At 41.5% G+C, this 13826-nt stretch overlaps 1 protein-coding gene across 3 annotated transcripts in view; it reads left to right on the top strand.

The window, feature by feature from the left end:
• The window catches only part of LOC113522121 (xaa-Pro aminopeptidase ApepP-like), a 32568-nt gene extending 19872 nt beyond the window's left edge, over nucleotides 1-12696 (top strand). For all 3 annotated transcript variants that reach the window (XM_052892484.1, XM_052892482.1, XM_052892483.1), the window contains 11 exons: nucleotides 813-1012; nucleotides 2022-2102; nucleotides 2891-2980; nucleotides 3691-3821; nucleotides 4755-4907; nucleotides 6748-6880; nucleotides 8461-8638; nucleotides 9236-9327; nucleotides 10434-10547; nucleotides 12120-12245; nucleotides 12607-12696. In XM_052892484.1, coding sequence (XP_052748444.1) covers nucleotides 813-1012; nucleotides 2022-2102; nucleotides 2891-2980; nucleotides 3691-3821; nucleotides 4755-4907; nucleotides 6748-6880; nucleotides 8461-8638; nucleotides 9236-9327; nucleotides 10434-10547; nucleotides 12120-12245 — 1298 coding nt within the window. In that variant the 3' untranslated portion in view covers nucleotides 12607-12696. The remainder of the gene's footprint in view (nucleotides 1-812; nucleotides 1013-2021; nucleotides 2103-2890; nucleotides 2981-3690; nucleotides 3822-4754; nucleotides 4908-6747; nucleotides 6881-8460; nucleotides 8639-9235; nucleotides 9328-10433; nucleotides 10548-12119; nucleotides 12246-12606) is intronic.
• The last annotated feature ends 1130 nt before the right edge of the window (nucleotides 12697-13826 follow it).

Genomic DNA, 13826 nt, shown 5'->3' with positions numbered 1-13826 from the left:
CTCTCCATCCAAAGGTTGCCTGCAAGAGATCGCTCTTAGCGATAAGGTCGCCCATTGTTTCCTCACTGTGATCATTTCTTGTAATTGTTTGTATCTATAATAAGTTTACTATTGTAATCTTTTGGAGGGAACAATAAAGAGTGTCTATCTATCGATAAGAATATACAAGACTTTTTAAAAACATATTTAATAATAGTTTTAAAAACAATCTTTTTTTGTAATGTAATTCGTTTGGTATTCGGGGACGACAGGGATTTTTTTTTATACCACTGAGGTGGCAAACAAGCATACGGCCCACCTGATAGTAAGTGGTTACCGTAGCAACACACCTGCAATACTAGAGGCATTACGAGCGCGTTGCCGACCCTGAAGAAACCTCTTTACCCCCCTTTTGAAGAATTGTTAGTAATAGGCTCTAACAGACCCATTGCTAGCAATATTCCCTATCAGGTCGAGTTCCATGTGATTCCACGAATTCGTCACGATGGACCAAGTGACCTGCTTTCATCTTCACCTATTTTCCCTCATTAGTGCCTTGACAGCATATACCGCTAGCCCTGGCAAGGTTATAATTTTATTATCAGCTAGTAAAAAACACAATCCGCCATCTTGGAGCGGCCAGCGGCCATATTGAATTTAGTGTGACGTCACTAACTACTCTTGATAGAAGTCCCTTTCATTTGATAGGAGGTTGTGAAAAATTATGGTCCGCCATTTTGTAACGGCGGCCATTTTGTAAATATTCTCAATGTTAACACGAGTGGGACAATGTTACCTAAGCAGTCATATATAAGTATTTTTTTTTATTCCAGATATTTTAAACCTGAGAGGCAGCGACATAGATTACAACCCGGTGTTCTTCGCCTACCTCGTCATCACTCCCGCGTCCTCTATTCTCTTCTGGTCGTCAGGAAGTCTACCAGACACGGTGACTGAACAGCTGAAAGAAGAAGGAGTGAAAATCGAAGTTAAACCGTATAGCAATATAGTGCCTTATTTACAGGAGTTAGCTGTGAGTAACTATCTAATTAACTATATATATATATATATAAATCGACCAATCAAATCATCAATAGATCAATCAAATAATCAACCAATCAATTAACCCTTCTTTGCATGTTTTTTTTTTGATTGGTGAAATAAATCAAGGTGATATAATTCATGGTCAAAATTAAAGGGAAAATGGTTTAAACAATAAATTTGACAGCTATGTTTTGTTTTTCTGCAATGGACATTAAAATGGTATCCAGACACGATCAACTTAAAGTGGACTTGGTCTTTTATATAATTTTTGGGCGTTCAATGTTATGATGGAAATTTCCATCATTATGCAAAGAAGGGTTAATCAATCATTCAAACAAATAATCAATCGACCAATCAATTAATCAATAATTTATTTATTTGCATAAACATAGATACAGTTATAAATTTCATTTTGTGAAATGTGTCATCGTCGTCATCATCGTATCAGCCATTATTGGTCTATTGCTGAACATATGCCTCTCCCATAAAGAGGGGTTTTGCCAGTAGTTGCCACGCTTGGCAGGCGGGTTGGCAACCGCAGTCAGGCTTTGGTGATGTTCTAAGAGTGTAAATTGGGCAAATTTAATTTGTCATCCAATTTATAATTAGACTAGTATAAACATACACGTACTATATTAAATATTTTTTTTTATACAACTTACAAACAAGCTGACGGCCCACCTGATGGAAAGTGGTAACCGTCGCCTATAGACATGAGCATACCATGGACATATGGAGTACCATGGACATAACAGAGTATACTGTTTCGCCCATGATACCCCCATGCGTTGCTATTCCTGAGGACTCAGATGTTATTCCTCTGTAACGTGTAAATTCACTGCCACATCCCACCCTTCAAACCAAAATACAGCCATGCAAACAAATGCTTCACGGTAGAAACCTGAATGGGACAGAGGTGCCCAAGCAAACGATTTTTGTACAAAGTCTCCCTCTGGTATTATTATGATATTATTATAACTATTGTATAATTGTTGCAGAAAAATGAAGCAGCCGGCAGCGGTCGAGCCGTATGGTTGTCGAATGAGGCGAGCGAGGCGATACACAGAGCTGCTTCTGGGGTAAACGAGTACACCAGTTTCAGAAATTATCAACCGCTACACAGATCACTAGAGGGGGGGGGGAGACTTTATACAAGAGTCATTTGCTTTTGATAATGGTGTGGTAACCCCGCCTGCTCTGACGGGGCACCAGTGAGATATGATAGATGAGAATGCAAAGGCAGGTCAGTTAGCCCATCGTGATGAGTACACCTGGAATTCAGCACGATGGTTTCCAGTGCAAATCACGTGGAGGTCGACTTGACAGTGTATGTCGCTAGCAACGGGACTGGTAGTCCGCATTACTTCCCAGTGTCTTCCTCCCCGAGTCATTTGTTTGGGTATTTCTGTCCTATTCGTGTTTTTAAAGCATTCGAGTACCGCATTCGAGTATTCTGACACTTCCCTGTGGTTGACTGGGAGAGAATGCTTTTAGCATTAAGTCCGCCATGTACACATATATGTACTAATGAATAAATAAATAAATAAATAAAATAAAAATAAGCAGTTGTTTCGGTTTGAAGGGTGGGATATGGTAACAAAATCACAGAGTACACAAGCATAACCTAATCCTCAGGAATAGCAAAGCATCAGGGCTATCATGGGCGACACAGTATACTGTTATGCACATGATACGATTTATATATATATATATATATATATATATATATATATATATATATATATATATATATATATATATATATATATATATATATATCGTATAATTATTCTAGATAAAAAACTGTTGATTCCAGATGTAATGTTATTAAAATAAATAAAAAATATGTAACTGCCGTACGTTACAGTCCGACGTGCTGAATCAACCGCTAACCCTCATCTCCGAAGTGTCTCCGGTAGCGCTCATGAAGCTGGTCAAGAAGGAGGTCGAACTAGAGGTCAGTGTATCCACAGAATTGCAAAACTTTTATAAGCAAGCCTGTATATACTAATATTAATATTAGAAAATATTTGTTTGTTTGTAACGGATAAAAATTGAACTTTTGTACAAAAGTCAATTGCTTGGGTACCTCTGTCCCATTCGTGTTTCTACCGTGAAGCAGCTGTGTTTGCATGGCTGTGTTTCGGTTTGAAGGGTGGGATATGGCGTGAATTTACTGGGTACAGAGGAATAACACCTAAGTCCTCAGGAATAGCAACGCATGGGGGGTATCATGGGTGAAACAGTACACTCTGTTATGTGCATGGTACTGCTCATGTCTATAGGCGACGGTTACCACTTTCCATCAGGTGGGCCGTCAGCTTGTTTGCCATTCTAAGTTGTATATACATCGCGGGGCACCAGTGAAGGGTGACAAGTGAGGATGAAGGCAGGTCAGTTGGCCCACAGTGACCAATTGAACAAGAATTAACCACTATGGTTTCCAGGGGAAACTGCGTGGGGGTCAACTTAGATAATGGGTCTATTAGAACCCATTACTGGCGGGCCATCTGACAAGATATATTGCTAGTACTGGGATTGATACTTCGCATTACTAACAATCTCTTCCCCCCACCGCGTGGAGGTCGACCTGATAGGAAAGTATATTGCTAGCAATGGGGCTGTTAGTCCGAATTACTAAACAATCCCTTTCCCCCCTGCTTGTAGGGTTTCCGCAACTGCCACATACGGGACGGCATAGCGGTGGTCCGGTTCCTGAGGTGGCTCCACGAGCAGGTGGATGATGGCCAGGCGGTCACCGAGATACAGGCAGCCGACAAACTGCTCGAGTTCAGGAAGTGAGTGACTGTTGGGCGACGATGGTTTCCAGGGGGAACTGTGTGGAGGTCGACCTGATATGATATGATAGGGTGTATTGCTAGCAATGGGACTGATAATCCGCATTACTAACAATCCCTTCTCCCCGGTAACCAATGTATTCAAAATATGTGTACACGACGCAAAAGTTTAAAATTAATTACAAGATATTTATTGTAAATTTAATTAGCCGTGTGGTCCCGGCATAGAATAGGCCACCCCTTCCTTGGGTGTCGTAAGAGGCGACTATGGGAGGGCGAGAGACGGGCAGCAGCGTCCCTCTTAAAACATCTCTAAAGCCTAACTTACGTTGTCAATCCGCCTGCCAAGCATGGCAACTACTGGCAACCCCCCCCCATTATCCGTCCACTGCTGGACATAGGCCTCCCCCATAGACTGCCATAAGGAACGGTCAAGAGACACCTGCATCCACTGACTCCCTACAATGTATTTGAGGTCGTCACTTCATAAGGTCGTCCTACAATGCGTTTGCCTGTACGGGGAGGCCACTCAAGAATCTTTCTTCTCTATCGGTTGTCAGTTCTTCGAGCTATGTGACCAGCCCATTGCCACTTCAGCTTGCTTATCCTCCGAGCTATATCGGTTACTTTAATTTTGTTTTGTGACCATTACGTGGTCGCCACTCAAGAACCTTCCTTCCCCATCGGTTGTCGGTTCTTCGAGCTATGTGACCAGCTCATTGTCACTTCAGCTTGCTTATCATTCGGGCTATGTCGGTTACGTTGGTTCTTTTGCGGATATCCTCGTTTCGGATTCTATCACGCAAAGAGACTCCGAGAACGATCTTCTCCATAGCTCGCTGAACTATTTGCATACGAGCAATCGTATATTACTGGCAACACGCACTGGTTAAGGACATAAAGGCATAAAAAAATATGTAAAATTGATTACAGAGAAGAAGACGACTTCATGGGCCCCTCGTTCGAGACGATAGCGGGGGCCGGGGCGAACGGGGCCATCATCCACTACAGCCCCTCCCGCACGGGGCCCCAGAGGACCATCCACCAACAGGACATGTTCCTGTTGGATTCTGGCGGCCAATACAAGTAAGGCACTACCGACTTTACTCATAAGCAGACGGTATTTCTTTACAAGCTTTTGGACAAATAGTCTTTCAAAAAACGTTCACGCTTACTTTTTTACTTTATCCGAGCAGTAAGTGCTTTATATTATTCTCAATTTCGTGTATAATATAGTATATGTCATATATGTGTAAGTATATTTGTGTATTTATATATATTTATTCGTTTATATATGTAATTTTAGTATGTATGTATATCAATAATTACTAATACTTTTTAATGGATGATAATGGAATGGTAACCCTACCCGCGCTATCGGTATACACCGGCGGGGCACCAGTGGAGGATGATAGATGAGGATAAAGCAGGTCAGTTAGCCCACCGTGACGAATTCAACAAGAATTGTTCACGATGGTTTCCAGGGGGAACCACGTGGAGGTCGCCCTAATAGGGCATATTGCTAGCAATGGGGCTGTCAAACTCCATTGCTACCAATTCCTTTCCCCCTACATAAGCCTAGTTGGGCCTTTGAAAACAATATGCGTGTATTAACATATTACTTTTACTCAGAAGAATTAATTTCTTAAAATAATTTTCTGAAACCCTTAACTCAGGATTTTAAAACTAAATATAATAATATTAAATATAAGTAAAAAAAAAGGAATCAATAGAATACTATTTAAAGAGATTAAAAAAAAAACCGAATTGGTAATTTCCTTTTCGAAGTCGGTTTAAAATAACCTAAATACTCCTAGAAACATTTCATTTCTCCAAATACGTGAAAGGTGAATTTTCAAATATTTTTAAATTCTTGTATAAATTTTACATATTCCAATGCTGTTCTCCATTTATATGGTATATTACTTCGCTTTCGTATCGTGAGATACTAGCGATTCCAAAAAAGTACAAAATTTCATCAAAATCGGTAAATTAGTATTTTTAATCAATAATTGTAGTACGGACTATCAAAGTTAAACCATAGCGCGTTTCAATTTTTATACAGCGCCATCTATCGGTTAGTTTGTGAAACTTCTTTTCCGTTTCGTAATTTCCCTATTCGGGGGAAAGGGATTGTTAGTAATGAGGTGTAATTAACCCATTGCTAGCAATATATCAGGTCGGCCTCCACGCGGTTCCCCCTGGAAACCATTGCAGTTAATTCTAGTGGAATTCGTCGAGATGGGCTAACTGACCTGCCTTTTCATCCTCACCTCTCATCTCTCACTGGTGTCCTGCCAGCGTATACCGATAGCGCAGACGGGGTTACCATTCCATTTTCACCCATTAAAAAAATTCCTTATCCAATATTTCAAATAGCATTTATTATGTATAAAGTCATACAAACAAATATGAGGCAATTATCTGCTTTTGTTTATGCATTATTTACTCAGCGGCTCAATTGAAAATTTTACTCACTTAAAATGTAACTTTTTAAAACGGATTATTTGTCGCAGAGAAATGATTATAAAAGGCTATTTTACCTTTTTTTTTATACAACTTAGAATGGCAAACAAGCTGACGGCCCACCTGATGGAAAGTGGTAACCGTTGCCTATAGACATGAGCAGTGCCATGGACATAACAGAGTTTACTGTTTCGCCCATGAGGGATGATAGGTGAAGATGAAGCAGGTCAGTTGGCCCATCGTGTCGAATTCAATAATAAATCAATCACGATGGTTTCCAGGGGGAACCGCGTGGAGGTCGACCTGATAGAGTATATTGCTAGCAATAGGACAATTTGACCCCATTACTAACAATCCCTTTCCTCCATATTTGTCCCGGTCAGTGGGTATATCTTGACGTGGACGAAGTCGCGGGTAAAAGCTAGTGATATTACACTAATCACCAATATTGTCGTCACAGAGACGGTACCACAGACATCACCCGTACAAGGATGATGAACAGGTCACCATCACCGGAGCAGAGGGACGCGTTCACCCGCGTGCTCAAAGGGCAGATTGCGGTTGGCAGCGCTCTATTTCCGCTCGGCGTGAAGGTATGATAGGAGTTTTTTTTATGCAACTTAGAATGGCAAACAAGCTGACGGCCCACCTGATGGAAAGTGGTAACCGTCGTCTATAGACATGAGCAGTGCCATGAACATAACAGAATATACTGTTTCGCCCATGATACCCCCCCATGCGTTGCCATTCCTGAGGACTCAGGGGTTATTCCTCTGTACCCTGTAAATTCACTGCCATATCCCACCCTTTAAACCGAAACACAACTGCTTCGGGGGGGAAACGATTGTTAGTAATGAGATTTAACAGCCCCATTGCTAGCAATACACCCTTACAAGTCCGTTACCAACAATCCCCTTGATTGGTCCATCGTAAAGAATTTAACAAGAATTAACTACGACAGTTGGGGGGGAAAGGAATTGTTAGTAATGGAGGCTGAGAATCCCATTGCTACCAATATACCCAACCAGGTCGGAGTCCTCAGGAATGGCAACGCGGGGGGGGGGGGGGTTATCATGGGCGAAACAGTATACTCTGTTATGTCCATGGTACCGCTCATGTCTATAGGCGACGGTTACAATTTTCCATCAGGTGGGCCGTCAGCTTGTTTGCCATTCTAAGTTGTATAAAAAAAACATACAACAAACATTAAATATAATACAATATTAATGCACATGCCTATTATAGGTATTCACAGCATTTACTTTAACATATGTAGTTATACAGTGCGAAAAAATGAAGTAACAATTATAATGAATTAAATAACACTAGACTATGTATATTTTAAAAGTTGCGTTATTAGTTATAGAAATAAACATGTAACCTGAGTTGTGAGCAATATCAGTAAATACGATTATAAGTGAATTAAATTAACTAATATTAAAAATATAGTACATTACTGCAGCGGCCAGCAACTGAGGCATTGATGGACGAACGTGCAAATGTGGGCCGAGACGTAGCCGAGGCACACATACGTGAGTCTATCAATGTCTAGTTGTGGCCAAGGCTTGTATAATGCATAGTACTTTTCTCAAACAATGCGCGGAAATCAAAAACACAATTTTACTTTTTCTACTTCAAGTTCAATGACGAATAACGAACAATAATAATTTTTCACGCGCCATAATGTTCCTTTGTTTTTTTTTCAATAAACAGCTTTCTATTTGCAAGCCAGTTCGAAATTTAAATAAAACCTTGTATTAGTTACCTCCTTGGTAGCCGTGTTTCGAAGTAAAAGGTCATTCCATTTTTAAATTACAGGACAGATATAAGTTTACATAGTAATTTATCCGGCCGCAAAACACGACGGATATGGATTTTCATACAACTTTTGCCGGCCACTGCCCGCATGTATCTGGCCAGTACGGCAATTTTGATTTATCTCGAAGAAGATTGTCAAAATAATGCTCACATTTCCAAGCATGTTTGAGAAATATATATTTATTGTGTTAAAATAAATAAATATTCTGTGACGTCCACGGTTCATATTTGTAAACGACGGTACCACTTACCGTCAAGTGGGGTATCAACTTCATTGCCACTGTATGGACCTTTAAAACATCGACATAACAAACTTTCAATTGATGAAGTACATCCAACAACAACTTGATCGCAGGGCAACGTGCTTGACAGCTTCGCCCGCAAGTCCCTGTGGGACGTGGGGCTGGACTACGCCCACGGCACGGGCCACGGCGTGGGCCACTACCTCAACGTGCACGAGGGACCCTCGGGCATATCCTGGCGCCCGTACCCCCACGATCCGGGGATGAAACCCGGGCACATACTGAGCAATGGTATGATGTATTTGTCATTGAACTGCTATGTAGATTGTTGCCAAAATTGTTTACCTTTTTTAACCGCCTTCAAAATTGAAAAGAGGTTTTTCAAGGCACTTTTTCCACGCACAACCACTCTTTGGAATCAACTACCAGCAGCAGTTTTTCCGAACCGATACGACATCGTAACCTTTAAGAAAAGAGCATATTCCTTTTTAAAAGGCCGCCAGCACACCTACAATGCCTTTAGTGTTGTGGGTGATTGTGATGAAATTTTACAAATGTCGTTTGCTTGGGTACCTCTGTCCTATTCGTGTTTCTACCGTGAAGCAGTTGTGTTTGCATGTTTGTGTTTCGGTTTGAAGGTTGGGATATGGCAGTGAATTTACTGGGTACAGAGGAATAACACCCGAGTCCTCAGGAATGGCAACGCATGGAGGGGGGGGGGGTATCATGGGCGAAACAGTATACTCTGTTATGTCCATGGTACTGCTCATGTCTATAGGCGACGGTTACCACTTTCCATCAGGTGGGCTGTCAGCTTGTTTGCCATTCTTGCGATTCAAAGTTGTATTATAAAAAAACACTGTCAAAGAATTTATTTTTCATCCCCAGAGCCCGGTTTCTACAAAGTGGACGAGTACGGCATACGCCACGAGGACCTGGTGGAAATTGTGGCGATCACCAAGGAGTCCGATCATCCCCGGGTGAGTCACAACGGCGATCCTTTTCTTCATGGATGGTGGGTGAGGATGAAGTCAGCTCAGTTGGGAAATCGCGACTAATTCACCGGGAATTAATTTCCGAACCAATAATACATAATAACTTTAAAGATAAGAGCATATTCCTTTTTAAAAGGCCGGCAGAACACCTGCAATGCCGCTGGTTTTGTGGGTGATCATGTGCGGCGGTAGTCACTTACCACCAGGTGAGCCGCATGCTCGTTTGCCCCCTGTGTTAAAAAAAAATTAACCGCGATGGTTTCCAAAAGGCTTTTTCAATGGGTGATAATGGAATAGCAATAAATAAATGAATAGTAACCTCGCTTGCGCTAACGGTATGGCTGACGGGACACCAGTGAGAGAAGATAGGTGAAGATGTCAAGTCAAGTGGCTCATCCTGACGAATTCAAAATTTACTACGATGGTTTACAGAAGAAGGACCTGCTAGCGTGTATTGCTAGCAATGGGGCTTTAAACCCATTATTAAAAATCCTGTTCTCCAGTTTCCAGAAGGTTCACCATGGAATGTAGAGTACCGGCCACTTGGTTAGGCACACAAAAATCGGTTTTTTAATAGATCAATATGGAATGGTAACCCCGCCTATGCTCGTAGGACCCCAATGAGTGATGATTTGTGAGAATGGAAAGGAAAGTTACCCCATCGTGATGAAATACACCTGTAAGTCAGTATGATGGTTCCCAGGTAGGACCGTGAGGAGGTCGACCTGATTGTGTATATTTTTTTAATAGACGACAATGGAGTCGTAACCCCACTTGCACTATCGGTATACGCTGGCGGGGCACCAGTGAGTGATGATAGGTGAGAATGAAAAGGTAGGGCAGTTAGCCCATCGTGATGAATACACCTGGAATTCAGCACGATGGTTTCCAGGGGAGCCACGTGGAGGTCGACCTGACAGGGTATATTGCTAACAATGGGACTGATAGTCCGCATTACTAACAATCCCTTCCCCCCCCTGTGTATATTACTGCAATGAAGTTGGTAATATCCATTACTAACATTCCCTTCCACTTTAGTAAGATCCCAGCATTGTGAATTCACGGGATAACGTTATGTTACGTGATTGCAGGCCAAGAATCTAGTAGGTGACTACGACGGGCGTGGGGTTCTCGGGTTCAGCACCCTGACGATGGTGCCGCACCAGCGCGAGTGCATCGACGCCGCCATGCTGGACGATCTGGAGGTAAGGTTGCAACTTTTCTTTCATTTTTTACCGACTTCCAATAGAGAGAGCAGAAATAGGAGGAGGGAGGGGCAGCAGCGACCCTCTTAAAATATCTGCGTAACCTAACTACGGTTGCCAATCCGCCTGCCAAGTTTGGCATCTACTGGCAAAACTCTCCTTCTGGGGAAGGCTTATGTTCAGCAGTGGACAGTTAAAGGCTGATATGTTGATGAATAGGTCTAGATTTTTTTAATTTTTGATTGCTGCACGACCACACCAATCACCTGCTCCTCAAGCCAGGATATGTTATGAGATACAAGGCGACAACTTATAGAAACACATCCCAGAACACCTTATCAATATAACTTAACCTAAAACAATCCTTTGGGGGGGAAAGGGATTATTAGCAATGGAATTTCACAGCCCCATTGCTAGCAATATACCCTTTTAGGTCGACCTCCGCGTGGTTTCCCCTGGAAACCATCGTGAACAATTCTAGTTGAATTTGTCACGATGGGTTAACTGACCTGCTTCATCCTCACCTATCATCCTTCACTGGTGCCCCGCCGGTGTATACCGATAGCGCGGGTGGGGTTACCATTCCATTATCACCCTTTAAAAACTAGAACAATCTAGAAATTTCTATTAAAAAAAAATCTAATATATGGCCCATGTCACTTTCTGATAACGTTTTCAATGGGTGTTGCGTATTTCTTAGTTCTTTTATAGATTAAATTTTTATAAAAAGAAATAAAAAGCGGTGGTCCATTCTATGCCGGGACCACACGGCGAGACTGGGGAGAAAGGGATTGTTAGTAATGGAGACTGAGAATCCCATTGCTAGCAATATACCCAACCAGGTCGACCTTCTCGCGGTTCCCCCTGGAAACTATCATGGTTAATTCCCGATGGGCTAACTGGCCTGTTTTCATCCTCATCTATCACCCTTCACTGGTGCTCTGTCAGCGTATCTCGTTAGCGCAGGCGGAGTTACCATACCATTTTCACCCATCAGAAAACGCATGGCGAGACTAATATATGTAATACACTGAACGATCTATATAAGCAACATTCTTTAATTTTTATTTATTGTACTCAGCTTAGTTAGTAAAAGAAATAAGTAAAAATATTTCACAGACGGTAAGTATTTTTATACTCCTTTTGTCCCTATAAGCAACTTTTCCCAATAAGAAACGTTTTTATTGATTTTTTTATACAACTTAGAATGGCAAACAAGCTGACGGCCCACCTGATGGAAAGTGGTAACCGTCGCCTATAGACATGAGCAGTACCATGGACATAACAGAGTATACTGTTTCGCCCATGATACTCCCCATGCGTTGCCATTCCTGAGGACTCAGGCGTTATTCCTCTGTACCCTGTAAATTCACGCCATATCCCACCCTTCAAACCGAAACACAGCCATGCAAACACAACTGCTTCACGGTAGAAACACTAATGGTACAGAGGTGGCCAAGCAAACGACTTCTGTACAAAGTCTCCCTCTGGTAAAAATAAGTAGCTTATATAGAGCGTTCACTGTATTTTTTTTATATAATTTTTAATAAGAATATAAATATTTGTCCACAGCTTTCGTACATAAATAACTACCACAAGCGAGTCCTGTCCACACTAGGCCCCAAGCTGAAGGAACGGGGTTTGGTCCAGGATCTCGAGTGGCTGGAGAGGGAGTGTCAACCCATCGTCAGGGGATAGGTTTGTATATATTTATTTATTTAACTCTTATTGTACCATAAACAAAAGTCGATTGCTTGGGTACCGTTGTCCCATTCGTATTTCAACCGTGAAGCAGTTGTGTTTGCATGGCTGTGTTTCGGTTTGAAGGGTGGGATATGGCGTGAATTTACTGGGTACAGAGGAATATTATTTCCGCGCGTAGCCTCTCATTTGGGCCGTTGTGCGCATGAGTCGTGGCTAGTGCAGCCAACCCAGCTCCGCCCAGAAGCACAGAAGCTTCCTGAAATCTTCACAGACCTCACGGAGCGACCTCACCGTTTCGAGGATTTCCAATATCTTTGATATTACTAAGTTAATATTTATTTGTCTTTTGTTTCAGGTAAATGTGTATCTACAAATTATAAACCTTTGCTAAAGAACAATATTTATAATGAAAAGTATCAAATAATAAATTTAAAAAAGATCTAAATTGGGTTATTTTATTTTACGTACTACCTACTAGCTTTTACCGGCGACTTCGTTCGAGTGAACGAGATATGTTCACTGAACAAGAGGAAAATAAGCCTATAACATAACTGTCTCCAAGATCCCATTTATCTCGATACCAAAATTTTTTCACTTAATTAATTCACTTTGATAGATAGATAAACTCATAAACTACTCAACCGATTAAAAAAATATGCACTTTTTTTTTTTAATGGATGATAATGGAATGGTAACCCCACCCGCGCTATTGGTATACACCGGCGGGGCACCAGTGAAGGATGATAGGTGAGGTTGAAGCAGGTCAGTTAGCCCATCGTGACGAATTCAACAAGAATTGTTCACGATGGTTTCCAGGGGGAACCACGTGGAAGTCGACCTAATAAGGCATATTGCTAGCAATGGGGCTGTGAAATTCCATTGCTAATAATCCCTTTTCCACTTATCAAAATTTACATTATTATCGAGTAATATAAGCTATTTATAATATTATTTTCGAAAATATTATTTACTTATGCGAAGCCGGGCCAGATCACTAGTTATCTATAAATGTGCCTATCTAAATATGTTATTATCAATGTATTACAAGTTCGAAGCATATAATCGAATCAGTAATATCTAAGACCTATTGCACATTGCACTACTTTTTTTTTATGGGTGAAAATGATATGGTAACGGTTACTCCACCTACGCTAACGGGATACGCTGGTGGAGCACCAGTGAAGAGTGATAGATGAGAATGCAAACAGGCCAGTTTGCCCATCATGATAAATTCATCAGGAATTAACCATGATAGTTTCCAGGAGGAACCGCGAGGAGGTCGACCTGGTTGGGTATATTGCTAGCAATGAGATTCTCAGTCTCCATTACTAACAATACCTTTCCCCCCCACATTGCACTACTGTGGCGGTAATTCGATAGACATGCGTCTCACTCATGTATTATCATTCATTCATTGCCTTGTCCCATTTATTTTGGGGGTCAATGCAGTATGCCTTCATCTGTTTTCATTCTCATCTATCACCCTTCACTGGTGCTCCGCCAGCGTATCCCGTTAGCGCAGGCGGGGTTACCATACCATTTTCATCCATCATAAAAAAAATTATAGAGGGCGCT

This window comes from Galleria mellonella, unplaced genomic scaffold, assembly GCF_026898425.1.
Source record: "Galleria mellonella isolate WM207_F2 unplaced genomic scaffold, CSIRO_AGI_GalMel_v1 utg158, whole genome shotgun sequence".
NCBI lineage: Eukaryota > Metazoa > Arthropoda > Insecta > Lepidoptera > Pyralidae > Galleria > Galleria mellonella.
Note: the sequence above shows the minus strand (reverse complement) of the source record. Positions and strands in the feature narration are given on the sequence as shown.